The 19,417-nt window shown below is 41.0% G+C and overlaps 2 protein-coding genes and 1 pseudogene across 4 annotated transcripts in view; 1 reads left to right on the forward strand and 2 right to left on the reverse strand.

Moving 5' to 3' along the window:
* The window catches only part of NSMCE2 (NSE2 (MMS21) homolog, SMC5-SMC6 complex SUMO ligase), a 249,982-nt gene that overhangs the window by 70,066 nt on the left and 160,499 nt on the right, over positions 1–19,417 (forward strand). The window lies entirely within an intron of this gene.
* Positions 10,176–10,653, reverse strand: LOC100356786 (cytochrome c oxidase subunit 7B, mitochondrial). The gene has a single exon (XM_051844819.2). It carries the CDS (start codon positions 10,559–10,561, stop codon positions 10,319–10,321), a length of 243 nt encoding a protein of 80 aa, XP_051700779.2. The 5' UTR covers positions 10,562–10,653; the 3' UTR covers positions 10,176–10,318.
* LOC138850257 (U2 spliceosomal RNA) lies at positions 16,257–16,433 on the reverse strand (annotated as a pseudogene).

Below are 19,417 nucleotides of genomic sequence, written 5' to 3' on the forward strand. Positions count from 1 at the left end.
ATTAAAAGATGAGATAGCTATGTGAAAATACTTGGGAGTTAAAAGTGCTTTATAACGACAAGGTCTGACTGTTCCATCCTGTTAATTTTTAACTTTTTTTTTTTTTTACCAAAACATGCCTACCACATATTGATTTAAATTGATGATTTCTTTCTTCTTCCAACTGAACTTGGAATAAATGGTGATAGATAACCTTCCTCACATTTATTTTCCTAACATGGTCTAAACTGGAAGGAAAAACTGTGTAAGATTTACATTCCATTTTTGTCTTTAATTTAGTCATCATTTTCATAAAGGCTTAATCCTGTCCACCCCCCTGTCCCCAAGAGTTTTGTATGAATCTCATCCAACAGTTGAACAAATGACTAATGTAGATTGGGTTTGCTTGGTCACTGAGTCACTTTATTATGAAATACTTAAAACTTGAACTTGTGTGTGTGTGTGTGTGTATGAGGAAATAATTATTAACAATTTATACTTTCTGATCTGCTGGTTTCAGTGACTGACTGACTCATGAGGCAACAATGAATAATGAAAATTCACAAAGCCAGATATAATTAGTTTGAAAATAAAGTCTAAATAAGCCACAATCTCCTTTACTTCCCTCTCCACCTTTTCTGAGTGGTGGTATTTGATTGATAAGAATGTTGGTTGAGAAATAAAGATCTGACTTTAAATTGTAGTTCTGTTCTGTCAGGCTGTGGCCTTGGACAAGTCACACAACTCTTGATACTTTAGCTTCCTCGTTTCTAAAATGCAGTAGTAATAATGTTTGTCCTCTATACCTCTTTGGACAATAATAGATAAGAGAGTATATGTATGAATGTATTTTGACCCAACAAGAACAAAAAAAGAGATGAAAGATACTTATATAGTTAGAAACAACAAAGGAAACCAATTCTGCCGTAAGTAGCTCATTGTGATCCAATTTCTAGAGAGCTGTAACAAAGCCTATTTGTAGTATGGCTGTCAGTTTAGTGTCTGTTTACAGTGTTTTGGAGAACTAGCCTGGATATGGATAAGAGATAGCGAATTCACTAATCTTCCGGCTTCCCCCATTACCTAATATTTGCCCAAGGTTTGCTTAAGCCATGTTTGTAAATGTCAGTTCATATCTCAGTGCCTTTCACTAAGAGTCTGAAACCAACCTTCTTTGCTCCAGCTAAGGGATGCGAAACCATTTTTAATCCCTAGCCTACTGAATACACACAGCCTGTTTACGCAATTAGGAAAGGTGGCTGTTATTCACTCTGGGTCTCAGGAAATTTAGGAACTTGCCCCTAGATCACTTGGTTAGTGAGGTTTTTGTTGTTGTTGTTGTTGTTGTTTTTGATAGGCAACTCAAGAATCTTTTCCTGACATTCTGTTTCAAGACAGATGGAGTTTATTGAATTCACTTTGAATTGTAGTATTCAGCTGAGAATAAGAATGTTTTTGGTCTTACTGTATACATAGGCTCTTATACATAACTCTTATAAACCAGAAGTAAAAGTTTGAGAATTTAATCTAAAGAAAAAGGTGTCACAAGTGGCATTGTGGCACAACAAGTTAAGTAAGCCTCTACTTCGGATGCCCATATCCCATATTGGAGTGCTGGCTTGAGTCTATGCTGCTCCCCTTAAAGTCCAGTTTCCTGCTATTGTGCATGCTGGGAGGCAGTCGGTGTTGGATCCAGTGCTTGGGCCCCTGCCACCCACGTGGGAGAGCCAGACCGAGTTCCTGGTGCCTGGCTTTGGCCTGCTGCAGTTATTTGAGGAGTAAACCAGAGGATGAAGGTGTCTCTCCATTCACCCCCCACCTCGCTCCCACACTGTCTGTATCACTCTGCCTTTCGATGCCAGCATCCCAGTGTGGTTCAGCTTCTGGCTGCTCTGTTTCTGATCCAACTTCCTGCTAATGCTCCTGGGAAGGCAGTGGAAGATGGCCCAGAATGGAGTTCCTGGCTGCTGGCTTTGCCTGACCCAGGCCTTGCTGTTGTGCCCTCATAAACCTTCAGTTTCTTTATCTGTAAAAAAGAATAGCTATATTACATAGGGTGTTGTACTCAATACCTTCAAAAGAAGTGAGGCTTAATATAGTGGGCATTCAGAAAATATTATCTCTTAATCTCATGCCAAGATAGTTGTGAATTTAAACTGGAAAATAGTTTGAAAACTAGCTTAAACATTTAAAAATATCATCTCTGTCAATTCTGTCTCTCCCTCTCTCTGTAACTCTGCCTTTCAAATAAATAAGGTAAATCTTTAAAAAATATCATCTTAATATGAAATTTTCATTGTCATCTGCCTTCTTCAGCACTTACAGAGCAAAACAGGGGACTCAAAATAGGTTACAGTTAGAAAGTCTAGATTTTACAAGGTGGCCACCCAGTCTGAGAGCATAGCAGTTTCATGAGATTATTTTGCATTGTATTATATAGTAGTATCTTTTGCATTGTATTATATAGTAGTATCTTTTTCCAGATTGGCAATTGCTCTGTCATCTCACCTCTGATTTAATCTCTGTAAACGATGAGAACCGAATTATATACATTCTAAAATGTATGCTATAGGGAACAGGCATTTAGCCTACGTGTTAATTCCTTTTTTTTTTTTTTTTTAAAGATTTATTTATTTGAAAGGCAGAGTTTACAGTGAGGCAGCAAGAGAGAGAGAGATGTCTTCCATCCACTGGTTCATTCCCTAGATGGCCGCAACGATCGGAGCCAGCTGATCTAAAGGCAGGAGCCAGGAGCTTCTTCTAGGCGTCCCATACAGGTGCAAGGTCCCAAGGACTTTCCCAGGCCATAGCAGAGAGCTGGATCAGAAGTGGAGCAACCAGGACCTGAACCGGCACCCATATGGGATGTCAGCATTGCAGGCAGCAGCTTTACCTGCTACGCCACAGCTCTGGCCTTTAGGTATTAATTCTTATGTCCCATATCTGAACATCTGGGTTTAATTCTTCACTCTGGCTTTTGATTCTAGCTTCCTGCCTATGCAGACCCTGGGGGACAGTGGTGATGGCTCAAGTAATTGGTTCTTGCCACTCACATGGAAGACTTGGATTGAGTTCTTGCCTCCTGGTATCGAGCTAGCCCTGGCCACTATGGGCATTTGGAGAGTAGCAGATGAGAATTATCTTGTCTATCTCTCTGTTTCTCTGCCTCTCAAATTAAAAAAAATATATATATATCTATATATATATATAAAATAATAAGATGTATATTATAGACTCTGAGGCATCTAACTTTGGTTTTTGTTTTGTTTATTTTAATTTTCCTATTATACAGTGATTTTTTGATTAGGTTGGTGATAAATAGAATGCATTTTAATTTAGTCAGGAAACTTTTCTTACTGGAGGAAAATTAGAAGGCCAAAGTCAATTTGATAGCTCTGCTAGTGGGAAGTAATTTCAAATACCAGGAAGCCTTATTAATTAGAAAGCAACTTCAGAATTTGTTAGGGAATTTGATAGGCTACCAAATGAGTGGGTAGGTAATAACCAAGAGCGTTAATAAGCTGCTGGAGTATTGGTAATTCCGTAGTCTACTGTGTTGGGTAAGGCGTGAAAATTGATGGACCGGATCCAGCCTCTTGTCCTTGGCTTGCCCTCATTCCCTACTGTAGAATGCCCATTCAACGTAAAGAAAAGGGCCTTGAAGTTGGACTTACTGTTAGAACTTCATGGCATTTTGGAAGTTAACTATGTGTTTAAAGACAAATGTTAAATCCCCCAAATAGATGTTTTGCTTATCTTTTCAGTTGCTGTTATCTTGCTAAATAGGTTTTCTGAGGGATACCTAGTAGGAAGGGAAGAAAGAAAACAGCCTTTCCCCTTTGAATTCGCACAGCAGTGATGAATGGGTTCTTCTGGTTATGCAGATCCCCTGGTTTGTGGAGGATGTGACTGGAGGACCCATGGAAGACATGGAGTTTGGCATGAAGGCTCTTACCAGGCTTCACCTCAGACAGCCCTATATCAGGATACCCCAGGGTCCCACGTGTGAAAGTCTGGTCTTCCTGATGCAGAAGGCTCAGGAAGAAAAGGCTTCCATTAAACTTGGCCTTATCCTTCCAATCTCTTCCCACGTCTTGCTTGCCTCAGGTAGATTGCTCCATTCGTGTATATCCCTCCTCCCACTCTCCCATGCCATACCCTTTCCATACATGCTGTCACACACAGACGGGAGCAAAGCATGCTTCCCTTACCATGCCTGCTATGTTTTGTTTAGATTCTAGCATAAGATGGCTGTGTTTTACCAGCTCAGCTTCAGTGGCACCAACCACTGCTGAGTGGTATAGTAACAAAAAGTTTATTTAACAGGGCTAAGAAAGTTGAGATCCACGTTGGTTGGGACTTTAATTGCTAGGAACCTTGAATTCAGTGTAACAGAATATTCAGTTATGTGAGGGAATATTATTTAGGCTTTGTGTATTCAGAGTTACATTGAAAGAATTACAAAGTGAATCCTAAGTCAAAGAGGCTAGGAAGGAAGTTAGCTAAAGGGGTTAGAATAGTTTATATAGATATGAAAAAAGTGGAGTTCTTTTATTTTTCTTTTTAGGAAATATTTGTTTATTTATTTCCTATATTAGAATTGTAGGCACCTGAGGCAATTATCTCAGTGCTACATGCGCCCATGTCTTTGAGGCAGTGAGAACAAGAGAGGAAAGTAGAACTTTACTCCTTGATAGGAAAGTGTATATTGAATGCCTTCTGGGAAACTTCTCTGTGACTAACACTTTGCTAGTGTCGAAACTAAGCTGAAAGTCCGTTTGTTCAGAGGTCTCCTTAATCAAATAGTTAGAATATTTCATTTGATATACATAGTACCTAGCTTATCATTTCAAAATTTGTTGAAGAATCTTTGAAATCATTAAGCAATAGGTTTAATTTCTATGGAACTTGTGTTTCATTTATTGGTGGGCTGCTCATGAGTTTAAGCCGCCTCTCCTTAATGTATCATCTATACCACAAGCTCACGGTGATTGTGGTGAATGGAGGCAAAAACATGGCTCTCTCTGAATACTAAGACATGCTTAAATAGATTCTTTTGATATGACCTTGAGAATTTCTGCATTATATGCTGCTTGTAACAGGGGTGGGTATTTATAACATCATTCAAGGGCCATATAAAATTATTAGCTTAAAAATTAGCCTACCATAGGCTTATTGAATTTTGAGTCTCGCCTGCAGTTGCTTTGGCAAAGCCAGACCAAATGATGTCATGGGCCATATATGGCCTGCAGCCTGGACATTCCCCACCCCTGCTTTAGAAGGAGGGAGAAAGGACACCTCGGGAGGAATGTGGAAAAAAAAGGAAAATAACACATTCTTTTCTCCCAGTATCTATTTTTCAAAGGGCCTTTTGCATTGCATAGACATTTTGTCTTAATCGCTTTGGGCTGCTATAACAAAATACCCCAGATTGGGTCACCGATAAACTACAGGCATTTATTTCTCACTGTTCTGAGGCTGGCAAGTCCAAAATCCAAGGACTCTCTTTCTTGCTCCTAGAATGTGCCTTTTGGCAGTGTCCTCAGAAAGCAGAAGAGGCCAGCTAGCTCCCCAGGGCCTCTTTTTTAAGGGCACTAGTCCCTTCTTGAGGGGATTGAGGGGACTTTTGACATTGACTTCTCAAAGGACCTACCTCTTTACTATTTCCTTTCAGGTTAGAATTTCAACATGTGAATTTGGGGTGGAGGCAGGTCCACAAATTTTGGCATCACAACAACATGCATTCCATGTTGCTTCATGCCTTCAATCGTTGTTCTTGTTTCTTTGGTCTCTCTGGCACAAATAAAATTTGCACACAAAGTAACAGCATTTTTGTGCTGCCAAGCATGTGTAACACTGTGCAGGGTGCTTTATACACATCACTGTGTATCCTCATCACAACCTGTATGGTAAATGTAGAGTATTCTGGGGTAGATGAAGAAGCTAAAGTTGACAGTTGTGTGCATTGCCCAGGTTTCATACCAAGTAACGAATCGAGAGGATCTTGTGCTCTTGTTCTCTTATTTGACCTCTCTGCTTTTGATAACCACTCTATTCTTCCTCAACTTTTATGTGCTGTCAATATTCATGTTGGCATGACTCTCTTTTTTTAAGATTTATTTGGCTAGCACCACGGCTCAATAGGCTAATCCTCCGCCTGCGGCGCTGGCACACCGGGTTCTAGTCCCGGTCGGGGTGCCGGATTCTGTCCTGGTTGCCCCTCTTCCAGGCCAGCTCTCTGCTGTGGCCCGGGAGTGCAGTGGAGGATGGCCCAAGTGCTTGGGCCCTGCACCCCATGGGAGACCAGGATAAGTACCTGGCTCCTGCCTTCGGATCAGCGAGGTGCGCTGGCTGCAGTGCGCCGGCCGCGGCGGCAATTGGAGGGTGAACCAACAGCAAAAGGAAGACCTTTCTCTCTGTCTCTCTTACTATCCACTCTGCCTGTCAAAAAAAAAAAAAAAAAAAAAAGATTTATTTATTTATTTATTTGAAAGGCAGAATTACAGAGAGGCAGAGACAGAAAGAGAGGTCTTCCATCTTCTGGTTCACTCTCAAGATGACCGCAACGACTAGAGCTGAGCTGATCCAAAGCCAGGAGCCAGGAGCTTCTTCATGGTCTCCCACGTGGGTGCAGGGGCCCAAGCACTTGGGCCATCTTCTACTGCTTTCTTGGGTCATAGCAGAGAGCTGGATGGAAGTAGAACTAGTGCCCATATGGGATGCCAGCAGTATACGTGGTGGCTTTACTGGCTATGCCACAGTGCCACTCCCTGCCCCCCACCCCTCACCCCTGTATAACTCTTTTTCCTTCTAGCTTCTACCTATTTTTTTTGTGGGCTCTTCCTTAATTCTCTACTCATTAAGTTTTGGAATTTCTACCCATTCTTTGTCTTCTCTTTTCACATTGCATGAGGATACTTCAGACAGTTTATGGCAAAATAGAATTAGAAGATAAATTTATTTAGATGCAAAAAATTCTGATATCCATGCAGAATTTTTTCATAATATGAATTTTCCATGAACTTTTGGAAGATTCCTTGTTATATTACTCTTTCTGAGAAATAATATGCTCATAACTTAAATTGCTATCTTCATGCTACTGAATCCCGAGTCTTTCTTTTAGAATATGTATTTTATTTATTTGAAAGGCAGAGTTATGGAGAGAAAGAAAGGGAAAGGGAGAGACAAATAGAGAGCTTCCATTCGCTGGTTCACTCTTCAAATGGCTGCAATGACCAGAGCTGGACTGATGTGAAGCTAGGAGCCAGGAACTTTTTCCAGATCTCCCACATGGGTGCAGAAGCCCAAGGACTTGGACCATTTTCCGCTTCTTTCCCAGGCACATTAGCAGGGAATTGTATAGGAAGTGGAGCAGCCAGGACTCCAGCCAGCACCCGTATGGGATGCCGGCACTGCAGACGGTGACTTTACCTGCTGTACCACAACATGGCTCTCAAAATCCTTATTTCCATTCCAGATTTCTTATTTGAGAACCATACACATGAATTCAATGATATATTTGACTTTCTTCTCTTTAATGTATTATGAGAATCTTAGATTCAACTTACCACACATTCAGAATTTGGTGGTTGTTTCTCCTAGTTCCTCATGTCTCACATCCTATCTACAAATTTTACTGATTCTCCAGTTACTTCATTCATCTCCAACATCCCTGTTTTCGTTCTTAAATCTCCAGGGGCAAGTTTGCTGCATATAGTTGCTCTCTTCTGTTGTGTTTTCTATCTAGTAGCCCAAGGGGTGTTTCTAAATTGAAAATTTGATTATTTTGCTTTCCTTTTCTATAGCTTTACCTTCTTCAGCTTTTCCTTGGGATTCTTGGTACTAAGAACTTCTTTACATGGTTTATACCCCTGTTTACCTCTGGTCTCACTTTTTATTGTTCTTTTTATGCCAGTCATTGCGATGTACTCTTGCCTCTGGCCTTAGCACCGTCTACTGGGAATGTTCTTTTACTTCCATATGACTACCTGTGCCATATCCTTCACAAGCCAAGCTTAGTTCCTTTTTAACAGCCCTCTCTGACATCATCTAATCTCTGCTCACCCACTGGATTACTCTTGTGTGTTCTCATAACTCCATGTACTTACTCATTTTTTGTGGCATTGTAACTATAACCCAGTTCTCACTCAGAAGCCATCTCGGATATACAACTGTACTCTTTTTATTTCTACTTCATTTCATTCCCTCGGAATTGCACATTTAACCTTACAAGAATAAATTCTTTGACTTTTTTTTTTTTTCTCCAAAGCCAGCTGTTCCTCCAGACTTCCTCATCTCAGAAAAGGGCAACTGTAGTATTTCATTTCATCAGCTCAAAAAACGGAATTGTCCTTAGTGCCTTAATTTTTTCACATCTCATATTCAGGAAATCAATAAAGCTTACTTTTACCTTCAAGATATATTTAGAATCTGAGCACCTTTCACTGTTTCTGCTCCGTCATTCTGATTCATGTCATCGTCACTTCTTGCCTAGATGGCCACAATAACCTACTGATTTTTGTGCTTCTGTCTGATCTCCAGCTTCTGCCCTTCCTCGCCTAAACTCTACTGTCATCATGACAGCCAGATGATCCTTCTAAAAAGAAAACCAGGGGGCTGGCGCTGTGGTGCAGTAGGTGAATCCACCACCTGCAGCGCCAGAATTCCATATGGCCGCCAGTTCTGGTCCCGGCTGCCCCTCTTCCAGTCCAGCTCTGTGCTATGGCCTGGGAAAGCACTAGAGGATGGCCCAAGTCCTTGGGTCCCTGCACCCACGTGGGAGACTGAGAGGAAGCTCCTGGCTCCTGGCTTCAGATCGGAGCAGTTCCGGCTGTTGCAGCCATTTGGGGAGTGAACCAGCGGAAGGAAGACCTTTCTGTCTGTCTCTTCCTCTCACTTTCTGTAACTCTACCTGTCAAATAAATAAATACAATCTTTAATTAAAAAAAAAAAAAAGAAAATCAGATCTTCCCTGTCCTGCAGACAGAGCTTTCCTGCCTCTCTGAGACCTCTGTCCTGTCTCACTCCACTCCACACTCTTGTTATTACTTCTGATCTCATCTCTCTTTCCCGACCTATGTCTGTGACTCTGGCTCATTGGCTCACTCCCTTATTTATTTTCTTCTTCATTCTCTATATTGACAAGTCATCTTTGCCTTGATTGTCCATTGTAGAAGCGCTCACTCATTCCCACCCTGTGTAATTTTTTTCCATGGCACTCTTTGCTGTCTGGCTATATGTTTTCTTATTACTCTTCTCTACTAAAATGCTAACCAAGGGCTTGGTCTCTTGTGGTTAGTACTGTATTCACAGCATATAGAGCAGTGTGTGGTCCCTAGTAGGCTCTCAGTAAATAGTTGATGAAGTCTAGAGTAGCAGTTAAGTCATGGACTTAGTGATTTAACAGAGCTGCTACTGCAGTGAGTCCCAGTTCCAACACTGAGCTCTCTGCCCACTTAGACCGCTCCTTAGCCTTACTCTCTTAATCAGTAATCTAAAAGGAATTAGTTCTTACTTCTTATATTGTTTGTTTGGGGGATAGAATAAGATAATCCGTGTGAAGTGTTTAGCTAGTACCTTACTGATGTAATTAGTTGACGGCAGCTGTTGCTACTGGTACTGCTGTTAATTCTTATCAGACTGTATTATACGGTAACCCCAATCCCACCTCCTTATCCATGGTTTCACTCTTCTGCAGTTTTAACTATCCAACTGTGATCTGAAATTTTAAAAGGAAAAGTCCAGAAATAAACAGTTCATAAGTTTTGAATTGTGTGCCTGAGTAGTGTGATGAAATCTCGCACCAGCTGGCTTTATTTCTCCTGGAACATGAATCATCCCTTTGTCCAGCATATTCTGTCTGTATACATTGCCTGCCTGTTACTTACATAGTAGCTGTCTCAGTTATCAGATCAGCTCTCATGGTGTTACAGTACTTGTGTTCAAATTAAAAATGGCCCCAAAGGACAAGAGTAGTGATGCTGGCAATTTACTGATGCCCAAGAGAAGCTATAAAATGTGTCCGTTAAGTGAAAAGGTAAAAGTACAATGACATTTTTTATTATTTGTGTTTGGTATTTTGTTATAATTGTTGGTATTTGTTATGATTGTTCTATTTTATTATTCGTTTTAATCTCTTATAATTCCTACTTAATAAACTTTATCATAGTTATATGAATATAGAAAACCATACAGAGTTCAGTTCTTTTTTTTTTTTTTTAATGTTTCAAATGTACTTTATTTCTTCAATAATGCAGTATTTTGACTGGTACAGTGCTTTTACTTGGCATCACTTATGAGTTGGTTTTCAAGCAATTCAGTATTACACCAGCTGGGATGATTACTGATTTCTCCATTCCTTTGGGGTGACTCTGCCAACAGGGGACAGGTTCCATTCTATTCCAATTTGTGTTGCTGTATATGTCCATACAGCAATACAGAACGTGGCTCCACCAGCTAATACAATATTACCATATTTGTCATGAAAATCAGGTGTACGTTTCTGGTGGCTCTGCCTTGCCATTGTTTGTTGAATGCTTCGAACTTGGAGACGACTTAGCGCATTTCTGACCACAGGAAACATCGTGAAGCAGAAGATACAACTGCGGCAACAGTAGCTACCGCTTTGCTGCAATTCCACTACAGATACCCTTGCAGAGCCCTGAAGAACAAAAACCAGAGTTCAGTTCTATCTGCAGTTTTAAGCATCTACAGGAGTTCTTGGAATGTACCCCCATAGATAAGGGGGGACTCCTTTAGATTCTTTTTTTTTATCCAGCTTTTCCACTAGATAAGGTTTTTTTCTTTTCTTTTCTTTTTTTTTTTTTTTTTTTTTTTTTTTTTTTTTTTTTAGATTTTTATTTATTTGACAGGTAGAATTACAGTGAGAGAGAGACAGAGAAAAAGGTCTTCCTTCCATTAGTTCACTCCCCAAATGGCCGCCACGGACGGAGCTGCGCTGATCCGAAGCCAGGAGCCAGGTACTTCTTCCTGGTCTCCCATGCAGGTGCAGGAGCCCAAGCACCTGGTCCATCCTCCACCGCTTTCCCAGGCCACAGCAGAGAGCTGGACTGGAAGAGGAGCAACTGGGATTAGAAGTGGCGTATGGGATGCCGGCGCTGCAGGTGGAGGATTAGCTAGTGTGCCATGCTGCTGGCCCCTCCACTAGATAAGTTAAACTACATCGTTTTTTTTTGTTTGTTTGTTTAATTAACCATTTTTTGAAAAGATTTATTTATTTATCTGAAAGAGTTATACAGAGAGAGAAGAGGCAGAGAGAGAGAGAAAGAGAGAGATCTTCCATCCACTGGTTCACTCCCCAATTGGCCGCAACGGCCAAAGCTGTGCCGATCTGAAGCCAGGAGCCAGGAGCTTCTTCCACATCTCCCACTTGGTTGCAGGGGCCCAAGGACTTGGGCCATCTTTTGGTGCTTTCCCAGGCCATAGCAGAGACCTGGATTCGCAGTGGTGCAGTAGGGATTCAAACCAGCGCCCATAGGGGATGCCAGCACTGCAGGCAGCAGTTTAACCCGCCACGCCACAGTGCCAGCCCCAAACTGCATCTTAAACTGGCTTTAAGCTACATCTTAAACTTGGTTATTTTAACAACGATAACAATTTGACCCTAAGAATACCAGTAGTAATAGTGGTTAGCGTTTGCTCACTGAGTCCCAGGAGGTATTCTCCAAGTGAGCACTTTGCAGTGGAACTTCCTGCAGTGAAGTTGTATATCTGCACTGTCTAGGATGGTAGGCATTAGCCACATGTGGCTAGTGCACACTTGAATTATGGAGGCGTGACTGAGGAATACAATTTGTAATTTTGTTTAATTAATTTAGATTTAAATGACCACATGTAGCTAGTGACTATCATATTGGATCTAAAAGCTCTGAGTTCTTTACATATGTTAGTTCATTTAATATTCACGACAATCCCTGAGTTAAGTAGTCTTATAGATGAGGAAATTGGTTTTCTAAGGACACTTGCCCAAGATTACAACCGCTGCAAGGCAGACGTGGAATTTGAAGGTTAAATCTGTGGTGATCCGGTTCCAGGGTCTGTGTTGGCACCGTCTGTGCTGCCCTCTTTCTATGTCATTCTCAGGAGTTGAAGTCCCACAGGTAAAGGGTCAAGGTGACAGGTCTAATATTATTCTTGGTGTAAAGAAGACCGAGAAAGTAAATTTATGGTTTTTACCCTAGTGAAGTATCACTCCCAAGCTGAGAAATTCCCCAAATTTAGGAAAAATGATCAAAAAATCCTAGACAGGTTAATATGACTGCTCAACTTCTATATATAGTTTTCTTTCAAACTTAAATTTATGCAAACTGTGGCAATAGCCAATCTCTCTGAACCCTAGTTGATATTTTGAATACCTTTCTCCACTAACCATTCTGTACTCTCTTGCCCGCAGCCAGCTTTAAAGTGATCATAGCCTTTTATCTGACTGCAAAGTCTCAACTTTCTCTTCCAGAGAATGAGTTTCTTGATGGTCTTGTCTTCCATTATCCTTTACTTCCCAGGGTGGCAACATCAAGAGGTGTTACAGGTTCCAAATATACTCCTTTCTTTTCTCATTCTATAGCAGCAATCCTGTTTATCCTTGATAATCAAGATTCATTACTTCAGTCAACTTTATAACATCCCATTTTGTCTTTCTGTCTGCTGTTAAGAGTTACCCAGAGAATGGCTAGGTCACAGTTTAAGCCTCCAAATCATTGAAGGCATTGTTGAGTCCTTTGGTGAAGTCATTCTTCACTTGGGTCCTGAGACTGTTAAACCAGCAAAACCAGAGCTGCAATGATGGGGGGGAAATTGCAAGTTGGTCATTATATGTGATGAGGGGGAGGAGAAGAGGTGTAACCAATTCTCCTTTTGTCCTTTGGTTTCTGGGCTCTTGCATTATGGGTATGGGAAAAACAATGTCCTGTATTATTCACTACTTCTGAACATGCGGTGGGACACTACCCTACCTCACCTCTTGGGGCAGCACTAGAACTGAATCTTCAGTAGATGATTTCAGTATTCTCGAGGATGAGGTACATGAGCAGACCAGTAAATCCAAATAGCATCAACCCAGTGTGTTTTCTCTTTATAAAGTCTGCGGTGAGATACTATGATGGTGAATAAGACATTCAGTCATCTTACAGATGGCAGAGGAATGGTGGACAGAAAAGTTTCCAATTTAGGATGTGTCTTTTCATTTTAGAACTAACAAATGGCTATTAAAGTTAGGCTAAATACCTGAAATCATGTTGTTATTTTTTAATTAGCATGGGTATACAAATTTACTCTTTTTTTTAAAAAAAAAGATTTCTTTAATTATTTGAAAGTCAGAGTTACACAGAGAGAGAATGAGAGGCAGAGAGAAAGAGAGACAGGTCTTCCATCTACTGGTTCACTCCCCAAAAGGCCACAGTGGCCAGAGCTGGGCCAGTCCGAAGCCAGGAGCCACGAGCTACTTCTGGGTCTTCCACTTGGGTGCAGGGGCCCAAGGACATGTGCTGTCTTCTGCTTTCCCAGGCCATAGCAGAGAGCTAGATCAGAAGTGCAGCAGCTGGGACTCAAACCAGTGCCCGTATGGGATACCAGCACTGCAGGCGGCAGCTTTACCCACTATGCCACCACGCCAGCCCCACAAATTTACTCTTCAGTTATCTCTTAGAGTCACATGCAAAACAGAAACATTTAAGTTGAAAGTGGGGTTTGAATGAGTTGAAACTGTCATTGACTCACTATGACTTTGGACGAGATACTTCTGTGAGGTGCCCATTCCTCATGTCTTTGAAATTGAAACAGTGCTACTTTTGTGTATAAAGCTTTGAACCACTCAGATGACAGGTGCTACACAAATGCAAAATACTTGTTAATAATAATCCTCATCTCATCTTGCCCTCAGTATGACTTGTGTTTAAATTGAACACTTAAAACTGACTTCCAGGCAGTGGTGTCCTCAATATTTATGTTGGTGTGTGGCCTCCTAGCATTTGATATGTTTTCTTAGCAGCACATATCCTAGTTTGTGGTAATCAATTTGTTTCAATATTTGAATACTTGTTTTCTCTGCTAGATCCTAATCCCCATGAGAATAACAGGGACCACCTTAGTCTGTTTACTGTCTCATCTCCAATGCCTCACACAGTGCCTGTGTGTGGCAAATATTCAGTAATTTATTGAGTGGATGAATAAATGAATAAATAGTGTGTGTGTTTCTGTGAATTCTACCAAAACAAAAAAACAACAAAACCCCAGAGAGGCAAAATTTACAGTTTGGTTTTTTTCTCTCCCAACGCGGGAATCCCAATGCTGTATTCTATGTAAATAAGTGATTCCTGTTGGTCATAATCTTCAGCGGGCAGGGTGCCATGAGAAATTATTGGAGTAATTTTCAGCAGCCTAAGTGTTGAGTAACAGATGCACATAGATGGCAGGTTGCCTCATTCAGCTGCCATCTGTTGGACAACTGTCTGTTCTAATAGGACTGGTCCATCGGAACTAGAACAATAGCACTGGGACACATGCCGAAGCTTATTCATTTTCAAGATTTTTCTGAAAGGCTTGAAGGAGGAAAGGTGTTTCCCTGTCTGGTTGGCTGCTGCTCAGTGATGGTGTGTTACAATACCTTGGTAAACTATGAAGTCCACTGATGTGTCATAATGCCCAACACGGAAGTATTCTCTCAAGTCTTCTGTCAGAGGAGAAACCCATGTTAAATAATGGGGCTATGAAACTCACTCAACTACAAAGAAGTTGGTCCAAAAGAGTTCGGTGTATCTTGTGCAATGGCAATAGAAACTGGCAGGACATGGGAGAGTATAATCCATGCTGGGCATCGTGTGTGTGTGTATGTATGTGTGTGTTTGTTTATTATTTGAAGGGTAGAGAGACAGAGACAGACATAAATCTTGTATCCATTGGTTTGCTCAAATACCTGCAACAGGCAGGGCTGGACCAGCCAAGAGCCTATAACTCAGTGTGGGTCTCCCAGTGGGTGGCAGGGACTCAAGTACTTGAGCCATCACCTGCTGCTTCCTAGGGTGCACATCAGCTGCAACATGGGATTGGAAACCGATCTAGGACTTGAACCTAGGCATTCCCATATGGGATTGAGGGTGTCCCAAGTGGCATCTTTTTTTTTTTTTTTTAAAGATTTTATTTTTTACTTGACAGGTAGAATTACAGACAGTGAGTGGGAGAGACTGAGAGAAAGGTCCTCCCTCTGTTGATTTACTCCCCAAATGGCTGCAACAGACAGAGCCAGGTGCTTCCTCCTGGTCTCCCAGATGGGTGTAGGGGCCCAAACACCTGGGCCAGCCTCCACCGATTTCCCAGGCCCCAGCAGAGAGCTGGACTGGAAGAGGAGCAACCATGGCTTGAACTGGCGCCCATATAGGATGCCGGTGCCGCAGGCGGAGGATTAACCCACTGTGCTACGGTGCCGGTCCCCCAAGTGGCATCTTAATCACTATGCAAAGTGCTTGCGCTGAATTTTTCTTTCAGAGGAAAATCCATATGGTAAACCCTTTAGAAAATATAGTGTGTTTTTATACACACACACACACACACATACATATATACATACATACAATTAGGTTATACTCCGTGAAAGCATAATGGTTTTCAGCCTGGACATGCCTTTTAATAAAAACTTTACCAAGCTTTTTTGCTGTACAGACATGCAAAGGTAGAGCCAGCATTAGCCTATATAAATTGGCCACAGGGTACATTACCAGTTGGGTTGGTAATATGTCATAAGTGTGGGCCAGCTTCCATAAACGTCCCAGTGCCCAATATAATACCTGGCACACAATTGGGAGACAGTAAATATTTATTGAATTAATATTGTAGCACCAATTGAGGCAGTTCCCTCTGGATTCCATCTTCAAAGCATCTGCCATACCTTAGATCAAGTTATGAATAAGAATGTGCTAAGTGGTGTGCGGAGCAAATTGCGTATCACCAGCAAGTGCCTACAATAAACTTCTAATGGGTGTCTCCAAAATGTAAATTATTGAGTATATGTTATTTTAAGAACCAAGCATCTAACATTGGCTATTTTGGAGCAAGTAAATCCATCTGAATCTTGATGCAGTTACAGGAATGCCTAATTTTATACTAAATTCTCACATGATTCAAAAAGTGTGTGAATGACTCAGCCCATTAATACCTCTGGCTCCTGTGATCTCCTCTTCCAATGAAATGAAGGCCATAAGGCAGTAATGATAATTGGAGGAGGAGGAGACCTGGACTTTGCCCTTTGGCAATGAAATGACACAGTTTGAGCAATCACATATGTATATAATATTAATTGAAAGAAATGTGTGTTATCATCAAGTAAATATATTTAATATTAATGGTAAAGCATGGTGAAAGTAATATGTAGCATCAATTTGGGTATGGACTAGTTCCACTTTTTGTCTCCACACTTGATCTTAGCCAAAAGGCCGAGAAGCGATCACCTTTTGTCTCTACCATTGTCCTTCTTCCTGAAATAACCTCTGTTCAGAGAGGCAGACTCAGAGATACCCAACTGGGCTGTTAGCTGGCAGTTCAAGGCTTGCCTTGCCTTCCCCTTGCTGACACAGAAAAATGCTGCAGTTGTAGGAGTATTGGGTTCCATTTACATGTAGCTAATTATTCCTGAGTGACTTTGAGCTAAGCTAGAGCAAAGGAAAGATGGAGAGAAAAACACCATGAACAAGCCAAGGAGAAAGGCCTCAGAAGGAGCCAACTCTGCCCAGGCTTTGACAACCTTCTTGTTTCCGGATCTGTGAGAAAACAACTTTCTGTTTAAGCCATTTGATCTCTGGTGTTTTGTTATGGCAGCCCTTGTAAACTCATATACTTAGTGTCTTTGGATTTACAAGGGTTTTAAGTCTTATGTCACAGGGACTTTATCCTTGGGAAATGAATGGAACTAAGGATCTAATTGGTCCTGTCTGTCCATCTCAAATGTCTTTGAGGTATTTTAAATTTGTTCTCAGAAATAGGAGCCATTCTTATTTTTTTCACTAGATAACATGCATGATTGGCTAATTAAAAGAGTAGTTTCCCCTCTGCCTTTATCCCTATCCATTAAAAACAAGAAATCATAAAAAATTAATCCTTATTGATTGCATTGATTTAAACAGATAATGAGTTGAACATGTTCTGTGCTCTTGTTCTGATAGCTGGAATACAGTAAGTTCTCTTTGTAGCGGATAACTCTGCCAACTGCAGCATCAGACTTCCAGGGAAGATACTTGCTGTAATGAATTTCTGTGCTTTACAGAAGTTTTCTCAAAGTTCTGGCTATGGGAAACGAGTACACTGAAGCACTCCATTAGTTTCTCCAGGCTTTCTTCATCCTAGCAGGTTATCATGTTGTCAGCTCAGAGTGCTCATTCCCTCTGTCCTCACCGTTCCCACCTGCTACTCAGTCCTCCACTAGCTCCTGAGCTGTGATTGTAATTTAACTGGGGAATACAGTACAGTTGTCTAGAGATTGTTCAAAACATTGAATTTTATTTACATATGCTCCAAACAGATCTTTTCTGAACATCCCAGATTACATAATAATTGCAGACTGATCAAAGATCTTAAGAAGCCTCCTCTGAATGCCTTCCTCTAAGGTTGCCCTTGACTTTTCGCAAGTGGATGCAAATCTATCTTATTTTAAAAATCCAGGAAGAGAACCTATAATCTTTTGTAAGAACCAGTAATTTTTTTCTAGATCTCGTCTGAACTCTCCTTGCTTCTGTTTTGAGCTTGTCTTGTCTTACTCTCTCAAGTAGAGGTATAGGATAGTTAGTCACCAGTTATAATAGCTTTTATTCTTGAGACATATAAGACATTATTAAGTTGTCTTTCTACCTTTCTTTTCCAAATCAAGCTGTACTGGTTTTTAACCTTATAGGATTTAACATTTTTAATTATATGTAAGACTTGTCATTAAAACCTTTCTGTTTTAATAACTCTCTTTGATGGAGAATCTAGCACTGGTGGAGATCCTTAGTACAAAGAGAAGATGGTCTGTTTCTACACTGCGTATAAGTGTATGAGTGTAAATATGAATTTAAGGCATTTCATTTGTGTGCTTAATTCTTATTTCAATTTAGTAATCAAAATGCATGGCAGCTAAGTGAGAAATATTTTTTCTCTGTGACACAATCAGGACAGATAAATAGGAGATTATCTGTTGACTTCATATGAATTGATAGTCAGATTCGAAGATATTTAGAAATAATTCCTACTGACCAGAACTTAAACCAAGAATTTTCTTTGTCAACCTTGCAGCCTTAGCATTGTTTCTGACTAATCAGATGGTAGCAAATAAGTCAGTTAACCTCTCTGTGTATCATTTTATTTGTGAAATTGAGGAAGAAAGACATTAAGATAATTTCTAAATTGTTTTCTAGCCCAGATGTAGTATGTACTCTGTTAATCATAGAGGCAATAAATTGTGACTGTTGGTGAGTTAAGTATATTTGAAGCAACTAATTTGTTTGAAACATGTAAGTGCCAGAAACAGCAATATGGTGATGAATCAGGCATGTTTCTTTTTTAAATTTTTTTAAAGTTTTTTTTTTTTAAGATTTATTTATTTATTTGAAAGTCAGAGTTACACAGAAAGAGAGAGAGAGAGAGAGGGGGAGAGGTCTTCCATCCGCTGTTCACTCCCCAATTGGCCTCAAGGGCTGGAACTGTGCCGATCAGGAGCCAGGAGCTTCTTCCAGGTCTCCCACGTGGGTGCAGGGGCCCAAGGACTTGGGTTATCTTCTACTGCTTTCCTAGGCCATAGCAGCGAGCTGGATCAGAGGTGGAGCAGCCGAGACTCGAACTGGCGCCCATATGGGATGCCAGCACTGCAGGCGGCGGCTGCTTACCCTGCTATACCACAGCGCAGGCCCCATGGCATCTTTCAAAGAATTTACATTTTTTAGGGCAGCAGAATGAGAACCCACTGATTATTACTAGGGCTGTGGTAGAAGTCTAAGACACATGAGTTTTTCTTTTTGTCAAACCATTGTGAAAGGGTCAGAGATAAGAGGGCCAGTTATGAAGGCCTGAAGGAGAGCCGTGAAGTGCAGCTTATGGGGAGGCAGCAGCTCCCCTGCAGTGGCAAAGGCTTGAGGAGGAAGCGGAAACAGCAGCTCCTTTTCTTCTCAAGGGGCTGGACTATAACTAGGGAGAGGGAACAGGGGTTGTAAGAGGTTGGTTGTGTTTACACTTGGGAGTGAAAAGCCAAAATAAAGATTTCCTGGGAACGAGCCTGTAGAGAGGGAGAGTTTGTTCTAAAGGAGATGAAGAAGATGTAATTAAGAATTAAAGAACAGATAGATAGATTCAGAGAGAGGAGATAATACAAACATAGCAAAGTGTTAACTCTGACATCTAGGAAGTAGAGGAATGGTTGTTCATAGTCCAATTCCTTCAACTTTTATGCATCCTTGACAATTTT

The sequence above is a fragment of the Oryctolagus cuniculus genome, chromosome 6 (assembly GCF_964237555.1).
Source record: "Oryctolagus cuniculus chromosome 6, mOryCun1.1, whole genome shotgun sequence".
In the NCBI taxonomy this organism is placed as follows: Eukaryota; Metazoa; Chordata; class Mammalia; order Lagomorpha; family Leporidae; genus Oryctolagus; species Oryctolagus cuniculus.